General features: G+C 46.2%; 1 protein-coding gene across 1 annotated transcript in view; it reads right to left on the reverse strand.

Annotated features, from left to right (window-relative positions):
• Positions 1-16,167: 16,167 nt before the first annotated feature.
• Positions 16,168-20,453, reverse strand: part of PSD3 (pleckstrin and Sec7 domain containing 3) — an 83,004-nt gene continuing 78,718 nt past the window's right edge. Inside the window, exon 17 of the mRNA XM_068422297.1 lies at positions 16,168-16,416. Within this exon, the coding sequence (XP_068278398.1) occupies positions 16,204-16,416 (213 nt within the window). The 3' untranslated portion in view covers positions 16,168-16,203. The remainder of the gene's footprint in view (positions 16,417-20,453) is intronic.

Raw genomic sequence — 20,453 nt, forward strand, 5'->3', positions numbered from 1 at the left:
TACACATTCGAACAAGTTAAACTGTCCCCAGCGCTCATGAAACACTGTGCCAGGTCTTTTGTGTTTTGCATTGAAGTCATACCAGTCTCTGAAAGCCAAGAAGTTTGCAAATCATAAGGATTAATATTTATTACTATTGAATGTACACAGCCAAAGCCCCTGCCCTGGAGAGTTTGCAGTTTAAATAGTATAGGCAGAAATGGCATGCACACACGCACCTCTCGCCTTAGTCTGCTCCTGGGGAAGCTGAGGGTGAAACCACCCTGGCTCCTGGGCACAGAGACAGATCACGGTGGGGGTGTGCTGGAGCTGGCACCTCAGTCTCCAGGTAGCTCCTGCCTGGAGGACCAGACCCTTCTCTGTAATCATGAGAGGCTCAGCCCTAGACTGCATAGTCAGCCGTGTGAGCCCCTGCAAGACTTCTGCAGCTCCTAACGCTTGGCAAGGAGGCCCCATCAGTCAGACTGCACGCTGAGCTAAACATCAAGACACATCTGATGAATCACAAGTGCAGCAAGATCCCAGAGGGCTGCAAAATACCTCTAGGGACTTATTTGTGCCAGATCTCTTAGAAAGTTCAAGAGGAATTAGCTAAAGATGTGAATCCAATTGCTGTGGAATTGAAAAAAAAAGATTCAGCTTGCATGTTCAGATTTTAAAAAGGGATTCAGCTTGCTTTGCACTGGAAGCTAGGCTGTATGGAGGCCACCCTGCCTCTGAATTGAGATGCCCACACAGGTGTTCAGTGCAGTGCAGCTCACCCATTTTAAAGCAGGGTTACCTCATTTGAGGTGTAGCTACCCAGTCAAGCCCTTTGTGGTGGCATCAGCTCCCACGTGGAAGTGAAGTGACCTTGAGTCACACTGGAGATCAGCCATTATGTTCCTGAAAAGTGTCTCCACCCAATGTGTGCTGTGGCTCCAAAGGCTGGTCAACTCATCTTACCTTCCTGACTGTGTGCTGACAAGCCCTAAGAGAAATGACGAGAGACCAAATGAAAAGTTAGTAAACAAGCAAGTCGGTATAAACCCTGGGTGCCCACCATGACAGGCAGACACATACCCTAGGAATGATGCAACAGTCTCCAGTCTTCACACACAAGGCAGTGGAAATGCTATGGCTGTGAGATTTAAGCACCAGATCGACTAGAAAGCTGGTGTCTCAAACTCCCCAGCTCCAGTGCTTCCTGGGCAGCCGCCTGTGGTGTCAGGAAGAGGGAGCCCAGTGCCCCATGTTGGAGAAGGGCAGCACAGCTCACTGAAGCAAAGCCACACTCCTCAGAGCAGCAGTTGTAGATGGAGCTCCTGGGAAGGCTGAAGCTGGACCAGAAGTATGTGCCTTGCTGGCTGGCTGGGCCCTTTGCAGAAGAGGGCTTCCCATCCACCTGCAAAAATTCCCTTTATATTGCTGTGGTCCAACATTTTCAGCCTCTCCAGTACCTTTACTGCACTCAGAGGGTTACCTGCTCACCTGCAGGTGAATGAGCAGCTAGGGGTTGTGCACCATGAGCAGCTGTATCTGTGTCTTCATGGTTCTTCTCAGCTCCCAAAGCTGGATGTTCAGGCCTCAAAACAGATCCAACAAGGGATGGTCAGAAAACTAGCCTGCAAGGAATTTGGAGAGAAAGAGAAAGCAGCAGCAAAGGAAAACAAAGCTCTCCAAGGTTTCAATGTACTGGGTCCCCATCATCCGCCTACATTTGGCCCACACACAGTTTAATCAGCATGCCGGGGAGCCTGACTCCCTGCCAACAGGAATGTGGATTCTGACAATTTGTCTAAAGTGCAGTCAGAAAGTGCAGCTAAACAGAAAGAGCACTTCTCTTCTTTTTGTGTGTTTTTTTTGTCTGTGTATATGGGCCTTTTTTTTCCCCTGAAACAATTACAACCTCTTAACTGCCACCCACACCTTAGATGCCTGAGAAACGCAGTGTGGGTATGGCTGTGGTAACAGGGACTCAGGTTTTACACCGTCCTTGCTGTCATTGGCTGGCGGCAAGGCCCCCACAAAACTGTTCCAGCAGGATGTATTATCCCATACATGGAGAGTATTCTCCTCCCAGGCACAGCACACTGCAAGTTCCTGCCACGGTGAGCATCTCTTTGGGAGAAGCCAAGGGTGCAGTAACTGATGTTTTCATTAGTCTCGTAATTATGCTGGTAATGCCCCTGGCCCCATCCACCCCAGTCTCAGTACTTGTATTTATGGGGTACACAGCACAGTTCAGCCCAGGGATGGAATGGGATGGGATGAGATGGGAAAGGAAGCAGTGTGCACCAGGAGCTGAGTATCACACATGCACTTCTGGCTTGACAGGAACGTTCTCCACATCCACCCTCACAGCACCAGCCCCGCCATCACCTTCATCAAAACCACTTCTTCTCAAATGATAGGGCATGTGCCTGTGCTGAAGACTATACCCACAACAAGTGTCCAGAGACACACGTCTTGGTTAACAAGTCCTAGCTGGAATTATACTGAAAAGACAAAGTGTGCTTTTTCACACTGGACACCTGGGCAGACAGGAGAAGGTTGCTCAAGCTGACTAAAAATATTCACCTTCCCAAAGAGGTGACAGAGCATCTCTACTGCGCACTTCTGAGCTCAGCATCAAAAGGTGAAGCAGATCAGAAAGACAATTTCTGGCTGAACAAAGACATTTTCTTGGACAGGAAGAAAACAACCACCCAACCACCCACTCAAACTCACATATTTTGAACAACGTCTGTATAGTGGTGAGGAGAAAACTGGCTTCAGCTTGGTTTTGGGGGGAGTTTTCCTGCCCTTTCCAGCAAAGCCACTCCCCATCCAGCAGACAGTGCACAGACCCAGGGATGCTGCTGTCTTCCAAGCTACAAAGCACAGGAAGGAATATTTATCTTGGCTAACTCTGAGCAGTTTTCCCTGAAGGCCAGCATACAGCAGGCTCTCCTGACCCCATGGCAGCCCTTGACAGTGTTCAAAGTGCCTCTGCAGACAATGGGGAAATGAGAACTTTTCATCAAAAGAGCACTTGGACAAAGGGAGGTGTTAGGCAACACTCACAAGTGGCTGCTCCTTTCTTACTAATGGATTACCTTTTCCAAGTGATAACTGAATCTGTGTATCCCAGGTATCTGAATCTGCCTCCCATGCTTTTTCTTTACAGGCTTGTTTGGTTTTCTTCTTGCCTCTGGCTTTCAAACAGATCCTGGTTGCTCTCCCCTTGGGCAAACCCTCCTTGCCATCTTTTCCACAGAGTTTTCAGTCCCCTGTGCTATATTCTGCTTTCTTCTGCAGTCTCCTAGCCATCTGTACAGTACATTTCACCTACATTTCAAGACTGCACAGATAAAGGCCCACCAGTGCCTTTACACTTGCAGAGAAGTAGTGTTTGTTCTTTGAGAAAACATGGTGCTTGTGCACTATAAAAGTCTGTCCCTGAGATTTTAATTCACAGACCTTGCTTTCCCAATATGTCGTTTTTACTGTTATTTTTGCATTCTCAAGACTCATCCTTTGTAGCTTGTGGTCACTGGCAGAGCTCCTGCATTATTCAAATGTTTTCAAATATTGCTACAAACATCCTTGCAGTTGTCTAAGTCATTAAACTTGTTGTGGTTGAAGCAAGTTAAGACTAGGCAGGAACTGTCCTGGAGCCTTTCTCCCCATGTAATTGTTACTTCAGGAAGCAACTCCCTCCATTTAGATTACAAGATCAAGATGTAACTGATTTAGGAAACTACAGCATTAAAGCAACACATTACTAAGAAACTGGTCAATCTATTAAGTAATCAATATACTGATTATCAAATAAACACACCACTACTGCTAATCTGCAATTATACTATTTCCGACTCTATTACACACAATTATAAAGCTGTTAATCTAACACTCCTAGATCTTGTGAATCACACACACCTACTATTCACTTACAACTCCACCACGTTTCCGTCCTTACATGACCTGTCATCAGGGTGGAAATCGATCCCTCTGCAGCCTACCCTTTCACACTGAGTTTTTCAGACACAGATCTGATGGAAAGCCCAATGGGGAGTCCCGCTGGCTTGGGTTTGCAAGTCAGCATCAGTGTCATCTGTAGGCACCTGCACTCCTCCTTTCAGAAGATTCCCCCGTCCTTTGTTCTTTATTTTCTACCTTATTCATAGTTGTTTCTATTTCTGGAACAACCTTTTTGCTGCCTTTGTACCTCCTTTTCTTTGCCCAGGCTCCTCCCTAAGACACGACACATCCCTCATTACTTTTTCCTCGCTGGCCCAATTCAGCAACATCTGTACCGATGTCTGGTGTTTCCAAAGTTGTTACTGGGGCAATCTCAGCCTTATATAGTATTACTGATACACCCTGCCTGGGTACAGGGGGCCAAAACCTCCCCACAAATTTCCAGTTCATAATAGCAACACATTACCTTACACATTCTCTGAGGCAAATCAGTCAGTCTACTTAGCCTTGATTCCTCCACCTCATCCCAGTTAAGCTCCTTGTCTTTGCGTCTTGATGTCAAGAGCAGACCAGCAAAACAAAGACTACATTGTCTATGTACTTGATCCACTTAAAAACTAGCTGTGGAATGGGACCAGAAGAGATGCCCTAAAATGAACATGACTCTGACAGCAAACCTGGGATGATGACTAGCTGTTGTGCGGGAGTTCCTATTTTCTAGGATGGCCCTTTTTCTGGGCTAGTACTTGCTGGCATAATTTCTTTTGAGAAACATCAATTTAGCAGCAAACATGGAAAGAAAGAGCTGTAAGATGTGATAGCCTGACAGATGAAAACCTGCGTCATCATCATATCATTCCCCTTCAAGATCCACTTTAAAAGGTATTGGGTATTTTTGCCCTTTCCTTGCTGTTTAGAAGGCCACTGCAGCCCATCAGTATTCTGCTGGGTAAGAACTTGCCTCGCATTTCTAATCTAGAGATACCCATCACAATTTCAGACCACGTTGTGCTTTGCTTTTCGGCTAAGTCACTCTCTCATGCTCATTATTTATAAATAGCCAAAGAGATGTGTAGCTTCCGGGGACTGCAGACGTTTCACTTGCATACGCAAGCTAACCCTTTCAGGCTCTCTTGATAATTACATTCTGTACTTGGAAACTTGAGCTGGAAATGGACAATGAAGAGAATATAAATACATCTCTCTTTCACTTTGCACCCGTTCTGTCATTTTGTTCTAGTTTAATGCATTGTGAGCAACATGATGCGACTAATCATTCTAGGCAGAAAGGGATCACCAGAAAATGCTCAGCATTGACTTTGTCAGCTAGGAAGACAAAATAGGAAAAGATGTGGTGAGCAGCACTGACATTAACATTCAGACACGGTTAAAATGTTCATTTGGGCTTAGAGGAGGCATTTAATACATCTTTGTAAAATACTCCCACCCATCCTCACCACCACTTTGTTTAGTCTTTTCATAAAAGACGTACCAATCCAGGAACATGCATTGGAACTGAAAACCCTGAGTGCTTTGAAGTAACCAGGATGGAACTGCAATGAAAAAATCTGATATCCCATGGCATAGTGTGAAAAAAAAGGTGTGTAACTATCTCAAGTGCTGGAGGTCTTGCCATTCATCTAAAGGCAACATGCTGAGTCTCTAGGAGGAAAAAATACAAAGAAAGAATCATCTCAAGATACTCAAACATTCACTGAAATCTTGGTAAGGAAAAACATGTCTTCCCCACTATTGTCTCCAAATACAAGCTCCCAGCCCTGTTGCAAAGCTTCTCCATGCCCCACTTGGTATTGGACGCGTCCTCTTCATTTGCCCTGTTACTCACTTTCTACACAGTATCCTACCTTCCCACGTTGAGCCATGTCCAACCCAAGAATTGCAAGCATAAGGCTGTTTGTTTGCTTTCCGTGTGTTGCACAGCCTGTTTCCTCTCACTTTGGATAGCCATCGTTTCTTGCCCATTCCCACCTCTGTCTTTCTCCACTCCCCTTTTTTCTTTAGTGTCTGACTTATCTGCCTCTCATGGGTCCTTGCTTCCCATCCACCAGGCCAACAGCAACTCCCGACTTTGACAGTGCCCTCAAACAAACTACCTCATAAAAATTTTGAGATCAACTCTCAATCATTTCTGAACAGCTGTTTGCTGCAGCCTCCCTCTTCCAATTCATGTGCTGGCAAACCCATTTTTAATCAGTTAATTCTCTTCTCGGCATCTCTTCATAGCTAAGTGGTGACAACTCTGCAGGCTACACACTCTGGAACAACCCGGAGGGGAAGCCACTCCTTGCAAAGGTGCAAAAGCAAGACATGCTCCAGCTGCCCTCACACAGGACTAGTGTGCAGACAGGACCACTGGCTCCATTGGTTACCCCAATCAGACACCTCCTCGTGCTTCCTTCGGTAAGGAGCGTTTGCTATATATTCGTGTGGGACCGTACTGACTTCTGGCCTGGCAGAGGTATTTAGGTCCACACTGTGTTTCTGTAAGGCAGACACAGCACATGCATCCTCCAGCTCAGGAAAGCCTGAAACTGCTGACTGCCAGAAGACAGAAGGGTGCACTGGGGAAAGGGCTGCACCAGCTAATTGGTCTGTATCTTCCCTGAGCAGGACAGCCAGAGGCTGCTGTATGAGCTGGTAAAGCCACCTTCATGTTCTTACTCAAAGCAACAGGAAGGGCTCCAATAAAAAACATTCAACTGCAGAAGATGAAATACATTTGGTTTATTTCTTTCTAAAGTTTGTACATATACATATATCATTATACATATGTGAGATCCTTCACTAGGGTTGCTTGATTTCAATTACATAAAAATTACTGGGAAGCTTGCAGGCTCTCTGTTGCCCGTAAGCAACATTTATTTCAACTTATAAAAACACAGAGGAACATAGTTATACTCAGGAACATGGACACAAGAGAGAAGTCTACTTTATATCTCACAGTTTCAATACATCAAAGGCAAATTATTTATCTGTATACTGTAGGCTTACTTTATCAGCAATGATAAAATAGAGGAAAATATTTATATACAGTCACCTGAAGTGAAAAATAAAGCAATGTAAACTTAAATTCCAAAATATTATTTTAAATGATATAACAATATCCCCAAAAGTCCATCTTCCAAGAGGAAGAGGACTGATTAAGTGCCTTCATTTATCAGGAAATGATCATTCTAGTACCAGTTACGTGAAGCAGAATAAGGGAGGGCATCCTGTGGTACCTGTAGAAAAAAGTGACAACTCTGCTTCAGGAAAACATATCTGTGTAAGCAAATATATGCTTGAGTCCTTATGGACATCAGCAGCACGTGGAAATACCTCCCATGAACCAGGGCTTGACTTAAGTCTGCACAGGTCTGACTCTGACCACTGAGGAGTATGCTTTTCTGGTCATGCAAGTTCCCTGGGACAAAACAGGGTGTCGTAGTGGTAGGACAGCCTCAAACCTGAGACAATGACCGCCCCAAGAATCAGAGCAGCAAGTTCCACGCTGCTGGAAAAGATTTAGTGATTAACTCAATGCTGCTTCAGAGCAGACCAAGAAGTTACCACAAAGCAGTGAGACCGGGACTGCGTCTCTAGTGTGTTGCATGAAAAACACTCCAGCAATTCAGTGATGAGAGTAAACTAATCTCAAGGTTATCAGAAAGAAGGTTCCTACACTTGGCAAAAGGGATAGGAGGCCACCCAGAGGAAAGGTCTTCCAAGGACTGCTGTCAGGCCCTGTAAGATTAGGTCTGTACACAGGGCGTGTGCACACGCATGTGCAAAATGTTTTTCTGCACTACCACTACCAAGAGTTACTCTTCCCATATGGATACCACGCAACGATAACTGAAAATTCAGTCCCCTTTCTTGGCCTAAGGGAAAACAACTCTGCAGCAGCTCAGGTGGAGGGCAAATGACACTTCCTAACTGTGACTGATTCTGAGTGCAACACTGCTCACCCTCATCTTCCCACTACATCACCATGGGAGGCAGGTAACCCAAGGGAGAAGCTCAGCGTCTGAAAAAGGATTACTGGGTTACAGCTCACCCAAAGCAAGGTGATGGGGATGTCCCTCTTCATTTCATCCTGAGCTGTAGTCTACTCGTATCTCAGTCCTGCAAGACACGATCACTCTGGCCATGGTCCAATGAAGCACAAAGGCATGGCTTCACTAAGGTTGCTCAAGTGCTTCAAGGTAACTGCACAATAAGAGTTTTATGACTCCAGGTAAGAATCCCACCCTCAGGCTTTGCTCCCCCTTTCCAGGGATAATGCAGATAATGCTAGTGTTGCCCTGACTAGAGCACAATAGGATGCATCTTATGTCTTCTTACTTAGACCAGCAACTTGTTAAAAGGTTGTTTAAACTTCCCAAGGGAAACCTCTGGGAGGCATACGAGACGGCCAAGGGAGAGATTTCAGCCCTGCTGCTCTTCTTTTCCCTGCTGGTGAGCCAGGCATTCTTCTGGAAATCTGTACAGTTGCAGAAAGAAACCCTCACTACTGCTGTACAGCTGTATCTGCAGGAGACATCACAGGCACCTGTCCTGCTTGGACACTTTTGGACACGATGTCCCCTTGCTGAATTTTCACAGAGCAAGGTCAACATTTTCAGAAGTAAAGCTGTGTATTAGATCCCCAGAGTGTGATTTTCAGAAGAAGTCAGCATGGACGCTCCTGGTGCAGGCATTGGCTGACAGCAACAGGGAGAGAGTTAGCCCAGTGCTGAGCTAGCAGAAAATCCCACCCAGTAATCCTTGCTTAGACTCTCACATATATGCCTTTGCTTTCAACAGGCAGCCCCTGGTGGACAAACACATGGAGATCAAGGCAGCTCAAGGGATACCCTAAATCTGTGAAAGCTCTGATGACTGTTTAACCCAATTTGAGAACAACTAGAATAACAAGCATCCTAACAAAGTTTGCAGCTGCTGAAGTGCTTTGATCAAAATAAGCCTCAGAAAAGAACAGCAGGCTTTGGAGTGCTGAGCCACAGAAGCCATACTATACCTATGAAATACATACACACATCTATAGGTATCACTTAAACACGTTCACCAAGTAATGTAAGCCTCAGATTGTAACTCACGCAAAGAGTAGTGATTTTAAAGCTTTCAAACTGCCAAAAAACTCTGTTCTTTTAGCCAAGTTATAATCCCAGCCTCGAGTAAGAGGACATAGTTGTCATGAATATGTACAAATTTAAAAAAGCCCACACAACCCACCCCTGTTCTCATCCTACAGTCTTTCAGAATTTGACAGCACTGAGCATGAGGTTTTCATAAGCGTGTAAGTGATTTAAGACTTATATCACCGATAGAGTTTTCCCTGTGCAGTGACACAGGCTGTATATCATCGATCTCCCTTCTCCCAGCGAGAGGCTCAGGGGAGTCAGAGGATTTTGCGTCAAACAAGTCTCCACAGCAGCTTGGCTAGCTGCTCTGTGGTTATACCAGGATATTCACTTGACCCAAGGCGAAGCTGAAACCTTGCCTGCTTAGATGAAAAGTATCTTGTTGTGCTGGTCTCATTTAGGTGAGTTACATACAGGACCACTGCTATAGAGTGGCTACTAATCACAATGGTTTATGTCAGAGAAAAATCCTGCCCTTGTAGTTTGCAGCAATTTCAATCCTTGCATTGCTAAGTGATGCACTTTTTCTTGGTTCAAATAAACCTCTGGCCTGTACCTCAGCTGACTCCAGGCACAGATTTAACAGCATATGCCATGGGAGGTCCCTCAGTGTTTAAATATGTATAATTCTTATGGAGTAGTTCATTGTTCAAAGGGGATGACAGAGAACACTTTGGGCTGGCCTAGATTTGCTCCTTCTGACCACAGGAGCAAAGTCAGGTCAACGGTGCAGCCTTTGGGAAAGCTGTTGCTTGCATTTGCTAAGGAAAGTGCTCTAATAAATAATTAAGATACAGCCTCAATGCAGCTAACAAAACGGACAAGCAAGGTACCTTCTCTCAAGCGGGGCTGAGCCGGCCTCCTTTCACCCTTCAACTGGATGTTGTCAACATGAGAGCAGATACTTCCAGGTGGCATGCGGTCCCATTTCCTCAGGGTCTGTCCTCCTTGCTCTTATTTAAGCCAGCATCCTCACAATGGGACTGTGGCACCCCTGGATGAGGGTGCTGCTGTCGAAAGGGAGCAAAGGTAGGGACAGTTCCTCAAGCAGCACAGTGTAGGTGAAAAAGGAAGCCAGCATTTCTAATTACCCCCAGCACTGAGGACAATGCTCGAGCACACAGTGCCCAGCAGGTGACCAGCCACGGAGAGTGGCACTGGCTTTCTGACTATCTTCCTGTGCACTGGTGCTCAGCTTAGGTGATACCATTTCTCCGGAGGCTGAAAAGGCCTCTTGTTGCTGGAGCAAATGTTCAGGTCCCACATGGTGAAGCTTCAGGTGAAGCAGCTCACTATACTACCACCTATGCTGCTGCGAGAGCTCTGAGAGAGAGGAGAGGCCAGGCATCCTGCTTCTATATGCACTAAAAATATTCTCCCAAAAGCACAAGCTGGAGACCAGCTCTCTCAAAGAAATTTCTGAGACAGCTTCTTTGGCTTGCCCCTCTAGGCAGCCTAGATATCGAATGCCGAGAACACACTGGGGAGCTCTGGTTGTGCTCTGTGGAGAAATGGGGACTTCATAACTGCCCTCTCAGAGCAGATGTGACTTCCCAGAGCCTGAGGAGAGCAATACTGGGGAAAGTTTAAACAAGCAGCAAGCTGGAAGATTGCTTGAGATAAGATGGATATACTGCCTTTGCCTCTGCAAAAGCAGCCAGTGTTTCCAACAAGCTGGATACCATCTCTCTGTGCTTGGGGGACACTAGATGAAAATGGCTTTTTTTTTTTTTTTTTTTTGTTACACAGCTCCCCAAAAGGCTGCAAAATGTATGGCCTGATTTGGAAAGTACCCAACTCCTTGAAAAACAGCGTTTCAAAGTTTCCCCACAGCATGGATTGCCTCTGCCTCCCAAACTTTTGGAAAGGAGACTAGGAACGTCACAAGTGTCAGGTCTGAGTGTGGGAGGGGGGACCTTGTGTCCCTGCAGCATAACGCCAGAGGATCACGGCAGTCTGAGACTCCGTCTCGCACCTCCCAGCTATAACTGTGGCTGGAAACACAGGCTACCAACGAGCAGAATGAAAAAGCTGTTCACAGGGTTATCCATTCAATGCAGCACTGCTTCAGAGCAGGTTTTCTCAAGGCAAGACAGGACAGTCAAATTTTCTGGATTTCTGTAAGCATGCAAGGAAGGAGACCTGTTATACAGAAGCAGCTGAGGTGGTACGATGACAGACAGGAGCAGCTTGACAGAAAAGGAGGAGGAGCTGTCAGACTAACTGTGATAAGGCGAAAACTGATTTAGGGGTGGTGAATGCAGACATGGTAAGCTGTCTGCCGAGAAAAGCCTTCCCCACTTTCAAGAAGAACATTTCCATCTAATGCCTCCAGAAGACCAGTGATAACCCCACCACCTTTGACTTTCTCCACTGCCATAACCTCCTCCTCACTGAAGGGGCTGCTCTAATCAAGCAAGAACCTCACTCCCTCGCCAGAGAAAGGCAAAAATATTGGCTGTTTCAAGACAGAAGAACAACCAGGCTTGTTACTGGAAGGCACTGGAGCTGTGGAAAGTCACCAAAAAATTCCAGTTTCCAGAGGTCTGCTAGTCCAAACTCCTGCTCAAAGCAGGGCTGCGCTGAGCACCACTCTCCAGGAGAGCCCCAAAACGTGGACAGACCACACCCTGGGAGCAGGTGGAATCAGAGGGAAAGCACTTAAGGGATGAGCTGTTACCAGCCCTTAGAAAGCTTCTGGTAACCATTTACAAGTGGCTGGCTACAGATTAAAAACTGTCTGAGTCGGCGTCACAGCTGAACAGCATTCCCCCACAGCTCCGCTGCATTAATCACTCTGCTGGCTGACTTATCTCTCTACATCAATTAAAGACACAACATAAATACTGGATTTATAAGCTGTAGTCATGTTCACTGGTCCATGCATGATTTATCTGCAAGACGCACATAAACACACAGCCGGCCCAGAGAGTCTCTTTCGCAGCCGCTGCCAAACGAAAACCATCTCAACCAGACCCTTGCATCCTGCTGACTCACAAAGGAGAGTGCAGTTTTGGCTTCAGGAGAGTCTCTCAACTGCTTTGGTTGCCGAGTGGGGAGATGGCAAGGCAATTTTGTCCTTCTCCCTCACCTCTCTGCTGCCAGGTGCAGACCTAGTGAGGTCCTCTCCTGCCTCTCGTCCCTCAGCCAGGGACAGGAGATGGTCCAGCCCCTGGAAGGTGAGCCACCAGCAACACTTCAGAGCAGGATGGGTCCCTCCAGGACCTCTGTCTGTATCTTGAGAGGGGGTATGTGAAGAGCTGTTGGCCCTGTCCTGCTCCCCTCCTTGCATTCCCCCTCTCAACATGCAAGCAGAAGGTTTGCCTGAGTGACGGTTGCAAGCTGCAGCAGGGAGGATGACAAGGAAGGATGACATCTCCCGGCATCACCGACACAAAGGCTGGCTTGCATGCACACATGCTCGCGGTGGTCTGCCTGAAACCCCTGCTTGCACTGAGCACCCCCAGAAAGCTGCAGGCTGCTCAGCTGATACCAAGTTCAGGTGCACAGTGGGTCCCAGAGGAAGGCTGTAAACCAGCAAGAGTATCCTTACATATTGCAACAGGAGCTCCTGAGTCACTGAGGTCAAGCACTGATCTCTGCTAAAGGCAAACATTTCAGCAAAGAAAGGCAGGGTACCGGGTACCATGCAAAGCTATCTGGCCAGACTCTCAGTGGTGCCACTCAAGAAGATGCACCGCTGAGACCTCCTGAGAATCTGCCCCCCCCACCTTTACAATAGCATCAGGGGCAAAAAAAAAGCAAATTACAGTACTGCTTAGTAGATTATCCTATTCCCAAGGGAGTCCAGGAGCCTTAGGCATTCACAACAGCATCACCTTTTTCTGTCGACCTCCGAAATGTGCATTTTCACATGGGTGCCTGGAATGCCTACAATTTGTAAAGCAATGGAGCAAAATGGCATTAATTAAAACTTGAGCAGAACCTGACAAATGCTCAGTAAACTAATCTGCACGCCTCAGCAGTCTCACCAAGAGTTCTCCAAGCTCAACAAATGTTTAGTGACTAAAAAATGCAGTGAAAAACATTTGCTAAGCCCAAATGAGACTCAAAAAATATACCCTAATCCATTTACAAGTATACATGGAAACAGAGAATAAATAATGAAAAACGAAAAAAAAAAAGATCATTTTTGCAGTTCACTTTTTGACTTTTCCTGTTGCTTCAAATCATCTCCTCTGCAATGACTTTGAAGAGGAATTATCCAGTTTCTGTGTCAAAGCTGAGAAACACATCTTAAAGGAATAATTTCTTTTTGAGCTCAGCAATTTAACTGCAGTCTACAGCAACCAGAATATTTTAAAAGATGGGGAAAAAAAGTTAAATGTCACCTCTTTGCCTTTTAAAGCACCACACTCCATAATCACAAGAGGTTTGCTTGGCATGTTCCAGCCTGCCTCCAAAAAGCTCATCTAGACAACCTCACCCTGACAGCCAAGCAGGGTCCATTTACAAATCTGCACATTTTTTTTGTTTCTGCTGTATGCTTCCCAATGCCATTATCTAAGACAGGACAAGTTTTCTTCTCAAATGTGCATTCGGCATTCCCCGAATGAATTTCTTCTTCTCTCTCTTCTGCTTGTTTGCTTTAAACCACCAGAGCATGATGAACAGCTGCAAGGATCTCCTGGCTTTGTTTCCCCTCCCTGAGCTGTTGATCTACCACACTTGATTAATTCAAACAATCCCTCCCAATGAGTACTATGATGCACCTGTCTACACTGAGTCTCCTAACACAGCATGATGCACCACATCACTTTGGCTCCAGCAGCAGAAGGCATCTCTCTTCTGCAGGAAGAGGACTGAATGTTTCCTCCACTGTAGTAAGCACACACAGGTTCTAAAGCCCCAGCACTTGGGAAGTGCTGACGGTTTCTATTCAGGATTCTGCATTTTTTAGCAACATTGCCAGGATTAGGGGCCAACCCTCTGACTTCCAGCACGGAGACGCCACTCTCAGTGGCAGATGCCAGATGCATGCACATCCCAACATCACACGTGGAAACAGTCCCATCTGGTTTTGCTGCTGGGCTGCAACGGCAAGGATTGATTTGCTGTGACACCTCTTGGCATGTGAGTGTGCAATGTCTTCATTACAGTAATGGTGAGCACAACACCGGGAAAGCTGTTGCACGGTGGTCCTCAGTGGGGGAGGAAAGTCATGTGGCACCTGTTAAGGTCCTTCTCTGTTTGATCGCTCCCTATGCTGCCCACTGAACTGGCAGTTCAGTAAGCTAGATTAATTGACTTGGACACTTCGAGAACTCTGGCAGAGCACAAATCCACTCAGGTGGTAATTTTTTTTATGTGTGGCCCTTTGACTACTTGGGCTGGAAACACCAGTGCATTTCTAAACAGTCCTTGCATTGATCTTGACATTTCTTTAAGCATTCAGAATTACCTCCATCAGGAAGGCTGACCTGTGCCAGGCACAACAAAAATAACAGCAACAATTTTCAACTGGCCCTCAACATTACCTCCCAAGGTACATACCCTCCCTTTCCTCTGTAGGAAAGGCCAGTTTGGTTGTACTACTCCACAGAGGGGAAGGGCAAGGCAAAATGGGAGAGACCTGTCTGAGCTCACACAGTGGGCCAGTATCAAACCTGAGATTAAAACCCAGGGTGTTAAGTAACAGGTGAGCCAGCACTCTCGGCAGAGCCACGATGCCGCCTGGGTGAGAGGGGCTAGGAAGCAGGGGAATTATTTCTACATCATCTTTCTACTCCCTGTGCCTGAAGACTGCTGTCCACCCTGAGGGTCTGTGGCACAAACAGGAGGCTTTCAGGTATGGAAAGCTCTACCCACAGTGGTCTCTCCCTGTCCTGCAGTCCCCTCTGAAAGCCTGGCGCAGGGTACGCCGGAGCTGCAAGGCGGGCTGGTTCCCTGTGGGTGAAGGGTAGGTTCTGTCAAAGCTGAGGCTGCCTTGTGCTGGCCTCCAGACACACAGTAGCCAGAATGGCATCAAACCCTGGACTGCAGCAAGGACATGTCTGTCCCCTTCTCCCGTCTGCACCAGCCTCTTCCACCTATATGTGAGCTAAAGCAGGAAAAAGGAGAGCTAAGGAGAATCCCTTCCCGAAAAGAAAAGGCAAAGTGCTTTGTCACTAGCCGAGAAATTGCAAACACCTACCTGTCCACACCAACAAGGAAACTCCTGGAAGAGGGAGCATAAGGGCACAATATATCATAAGACTATATATAGCAGCTAAGTGAGAGCATATAGTTAAAAACTACACAGAGGCCCTTTGTCTTTAAAATACAATGCTAATGGCTGACATGTACAGCAGCCTCCTCCACAAATAAATTTAAGCCCAGGTAGTCATTCTGACTGGGTAATCCCTAATCTCCCTGACCACAGAGACAGCATGGGTTTGGATACCCCCCAGCCTGCTAACTCAGGAGAGGACTCTTTGCTTGGAAGGAAGCAAACAAATTATTCCAATGCTGTCATCCCAGCATTGCCAGAGGTTTCCAGGTTTCATTCCTTTGCACTCGTGGGTCCAGGGTCAATGCAAGCAATAATAATTGATAAGCAACAGTGACTATTTACTGTAGCACCCGCTGCTAAGTACCAGTACTAAAATGCTCTGCATTCTCAGGAAACTAGTGTTCCCAGCACCCTGGGCTCCAGCCAGCCTTCTGCAGCTGCCCGTTTGCACAGCTCTTCTCACAGCTACAGCTCGCATTCACAGCACTGCAGCATTTGTCCAGTTACTTTTCCCACCCACCATGGAAATAAAGTGACAAGTGACTCGAGAGATGAAAGCCACGTGCCGATGGGAGGAGATAAACGGGGAAGAGACAGAATATATGTCACAGCGCTCTACCCCTCCCCCAGCTCCTTTGGAAACAGAACACAAAAAAGTCCAGATGCTTCAATCACTAAATGATAAATTAAGAAAGCAAAGCAAAGCAGGAGCAAAGACATCTCCCACAATCTGCACAGAAGCAGCAAAATATACAATAGAAAATGTCACTAACACCCCATTCAGGCAGATGCACTTATTTTTTGTGAATGATAGGTTATTAAATGAAAAAATTTTGACCACCGGTACTTTGCTGCATGGCTGTTCCCCTCATTGTCATTTCCACCCTAAGTGACCTTCTGCTTAATGCTGGGTGTCTCTGGCCTGTAGTCCTTCCTCTCCGAGACATTGCGTTTCACCTTGGCACTAACTGGAGACTCCTGATTCAATGAGGGACTCGAGTGGGATTTCTTCAGTCCTGACGCATCGTTCTCTCCTCCGCTCAGCAGCTCCTTCACCCCTTCTTTCAGGAGGCCAACATAAATCTCATAGCGATTTTTCTGGGAAATGAAAAGAAAGGCCTAGATCAGTCTGGAAGAAATTCTGCAGAAGCACTTGAAAGACTGTCTGGGTAACTTAATGGTTTCTGCTGGCCTTGAAAGCCAGGAGCATAGTATGGATGTGAACAATGGTGCCTGATGTGGACACGAATAATGGTGGCTAATGTAAATTACACTGTACAAAAAGGATTTCAGGCAGGCTGAGCCCCGGGGTGCTGTGCATTAGAGGCACTCAGTTCTGCAGCACACAAATCCCAGTGCTCTGCTGAACGGTGGCTGGCAGCTAGATGCAGAGCGTGGTGATTTCTGAGCAACAACATCAAGTGAGAGCTTGCTGACCTTAGTCACACTGAGTCATATTCTGTGCTCGCACATAGCGAGATGCTATGTGCCCCACGCAGGCATGGAGATAAAGTGCAGTAAACTAAGGGACAACAGAAGTCCTGCTGTGGCTGGCTACAGCTCTCCCCTGCGACCCTCTGCTCCTGCCAGCAGGTCCTACTTTCCTTGCCTCAGCCCACCAGGGAGAAACCAAAGCAAGGTCCCGCTAAGCTCAGACTGTACAAACTTGGCCACCACTGAGCCCATAAGAGGATGCTCTGCAAGGCCAAACCTTAATAAAAAGGAGCAGATGAGAGGGCTATGACAGCAGCACGGCATGCTCCCCTTACAGGGCCACTCATGGTGAATGATGAAGGTTGCTCTCTGTCCAGACACTTGTATTTTTTATCAGGAAAAAGTTCACTTTACTGTGCCCCATGCCCACTTGTTCTGTTCCTTGTCTGGAGCAGAGCTTTGCCTCTCCGATTGGAAGATTTCACTCCGTGTGCCACAATAACATCTTTCTGCACAGAACACCTTGACAACCAACAAAATGAGGGTACATAAACAGAAGATCCCTGCAGGGCCTCAAAAACAGAAGGTGGGGCAAGAGGTCCTGAGAACAGAGCAACCCACCTCCTGGAATTTGTTTAACAACCTGCCCCTGACATATCCACTGAAGACATGGTGCAGGCATTGTAATTAAGGTGATCTCAGTGGTCTGGGGCCAGGAAAGGAGGATGTAAATATCCGTACTGATTGTTAATTTATATTTCAAAGTGGCAAAAAAGTTGCCAAACTATTACGGTCCTGACAGAGGAAAAAGTGTTTAAGAAAAATTCTTCCAATTTTTAATAAAATAATAAAGTTCTGGTAATAACGCTTATTCAAGGGCAGGAAGTCAAAAAGCTTGGTAACAGCTTTGAAGTGTGGAATATAAAGGAAAAAAAAATGGAGAGAATGTGACTGGGTTTCCAGAGTCCTTTGAATAAACAAAACCTCATAGGGGAGGATCATTAAAGAATCCAGAAAAATTAAATAAGAAAGCATTCTTATCAATTCCATATCTGGAGATCCAGCTCCACAATGCAAGAGACAAACACATGAAGCAGGTAAGATGTGTCTTTCAATAAAAAAGGAAATGGAGAAACAGCAAGCAGAACCCTGATGATCATGCACTGGGCTGATGAACGATTCATCACACAACGAACGGGACACCTCTGCAAAAGAGAAGCCAGACCAGTGCTCTAAGCCTGGGATAAGCGTAATATTCATCAAGGGAGAGAGGGACTTTACTGCCATATGGACTTATGCTTTTTGTTGGTCCAGTAAACACCACCAGGGTCATACGCCCTGGCAATCAGAATGGAAAACTAGGACCAGTTTCTGCCCTGCATGTCCGCCAACGGCCATTTTGCCCTGGGCTTTGCGGGCCCATGATTTCTATTGCAATTAAGCAATGCATTTGGAAGTTTCTATTTTGATTTCAACTGCAACAAACTCACTTTTTTAGTGATCTGACATTTAAACCTAGGTATTAAAGCTGGTGGAAATTTTTCCTTAAAAGAAAGTAATATGGAAAATTCTGTCAAGAAAGTAAAACCACAAAAGCTAAAACCATTCAAAAGCTTTTGCAACACTATCTCTGATGACTGAATGCACGTAATAAAGATGAGATGAGGTAACTACTCATCAAATTTCTGGCTTCACCTCTCACCTGACAGCACTCAAAAGATCTCTCCGAACCATGAATTTGCTGCAATGAGCAACCATCATCTGGAGCAAAGAGGAAATGTTCTTTCCTTTGTGTCTACAAGCAGACACTAGTAAGAAGAAACACTCCTGGCTGCATCCCTGGACAAGGACCAGGCACCTCCTGGTTCACCTCCCCTCGGAAGGAAACACCACCTCACTTACTTTTTTCAGGAAAAAGAGTGAAGGGAATGCCTGTGGGTAAACAAAAAGGCATTACAAGAGCCTACAAAAAAAGGAATCTGGCTTCTTCCTTCCTAATGGGACTATGCTGCTTTCTTTGGAACTTGCAGGCCCTTTGGATGTGCTTCTGGAAGTGTATCGGCATAGCCCTTTGTACATGGATGCAAGGTCTGGCCTGCAGGCTCAGCCTGAAACAGCCAAAATACTGCCTCACCTGCCTCTTGCCCTTTTGCTTTGACCTCATGCAGCAAGGTCTGTCACCAACTCCTGCCTGACCCTGACAGGACTTTGTTCTAAAGGGAAGGTGAAGAAACCCCAAAACCGGAGGCAAGTTTCCATTCAGGATTTTCACATAGCTCACCTTTTTTTTTTTTTTTTAAACTGCCCATTGATAGTTCAACATGGCCTGTGAAATCTGTGCCAAGTGTGAAGGTAACACAGCATTGCACAGCAGCACCTTGAATCACCATCTCTCGCACACAACTGAAGGTGGTGCCACCACTTGCCTGCCTAGACAGGCATTCCTGCAGTGCTGATCACACACCTGAACTGCACAGTTCAATTGCTGTTCAAGGCTCTCACTAGGGAAGAAGACATCTTTTGTTTCCTGGGCTGTACTGGTTCTTCTTTGTACTGAGGTACCTGAGGAACATTTCTCTAAAGAACACCATGATAGAATTGACAGAAAACAGAAAAAAACCCACAAAAATCTCCTTCTCCATCAATCTTTCTAAAATCATCTAACACTCCAGCCTACATGTCATCGTAACTCATCATACTTCTACAAGTGACAGAAAACAAACTTTGTGTCAAGGACCCAAAGCCAAGAAACTCTTTGTTCTCCCAAGCTGCGTAAGAGCCCCTACAGAGTGAAAGTGTGTGGCTTGCTCTGTACATCAGAGCACTGTGTTCAAAACTGACATTGTGCCATTGATCACAACCCTTTGATCTCAATTGTTCAGCCAGTTTCCAAACCACCTTACTGTCGATTTCCTAGTCCACACTTTATCAGCTTGTCTATGAGGATGTTAGAGAAGACAATATCAAAATCCTTCTTAAAGTCAAAACCAAACAACATCCACTGCTCTCCCTTCATCCATTACACCAGACATCTCATTGTAAAAGGCTATCATGTTGGTCAGACATGACTTCCCCTTCATAAAGCCATGCTGATAACTCACAATCGCCTTCTTGTCTTTAATGTGCTTGCAAGTGATTTCCAGGCGAATTTGCCCCAACATCTTCCCATGGACGGACAAGCAAGTGACCAGCCTGCAGTTCCCTGGACCTTCCTCCTTGCCTTTCTTGAAGACACAAATGACATTTGCTTTCCTCCAGTCCTCAGGGACCTTCCCTGATCACCATGACCTTTCAAAGGTGATATTGAGAGTGGCCTTGCAACGACATCATCCAGCTCCCTCAGCACTCATGGGTGCATCCCATCAGATCTCATGGACTTGCTTATGTCCAGTTTAAACATCCCGCAACTTTATCGTCCTTCACCAAGGGTAAGTGTTCCTTGCTCCAGATTTTCTCACTGGGCTCATGTATTTGTGACTGCTAAAGGCTGGTCTTACAGTCCGGTCTTCTGGACCCAAACAACGAAGACATTGAGTACCCTGGCCTTTCCGTGTTCTTTGTGACGAGGTCCCCTGCCCCATTATGGGCCTCTACTAAGGCCCATATTTTCCCCTAGCTGTCCTGCTGTTAACATACCTGTTGAAACCTTTCTTCTTGCCCTTCGCTTCTTTTGCCAGATTCAACTCCACATGGGCTTTGGC

This window comes from Nyctibius grandis, chromosome Z (genome assembly GCF_013368605.1).
Source record: "Nyctibius grandis isolate bNycGra1 chromosome Z, bNycGra1.pri, whole genome shotgun sequence".
NCBI lineage: Eukaryota > Metazoa > Chordata > Aves > Nyctibiiformes > Nyctibiidae > Nyctibius > Nyctibius grandis.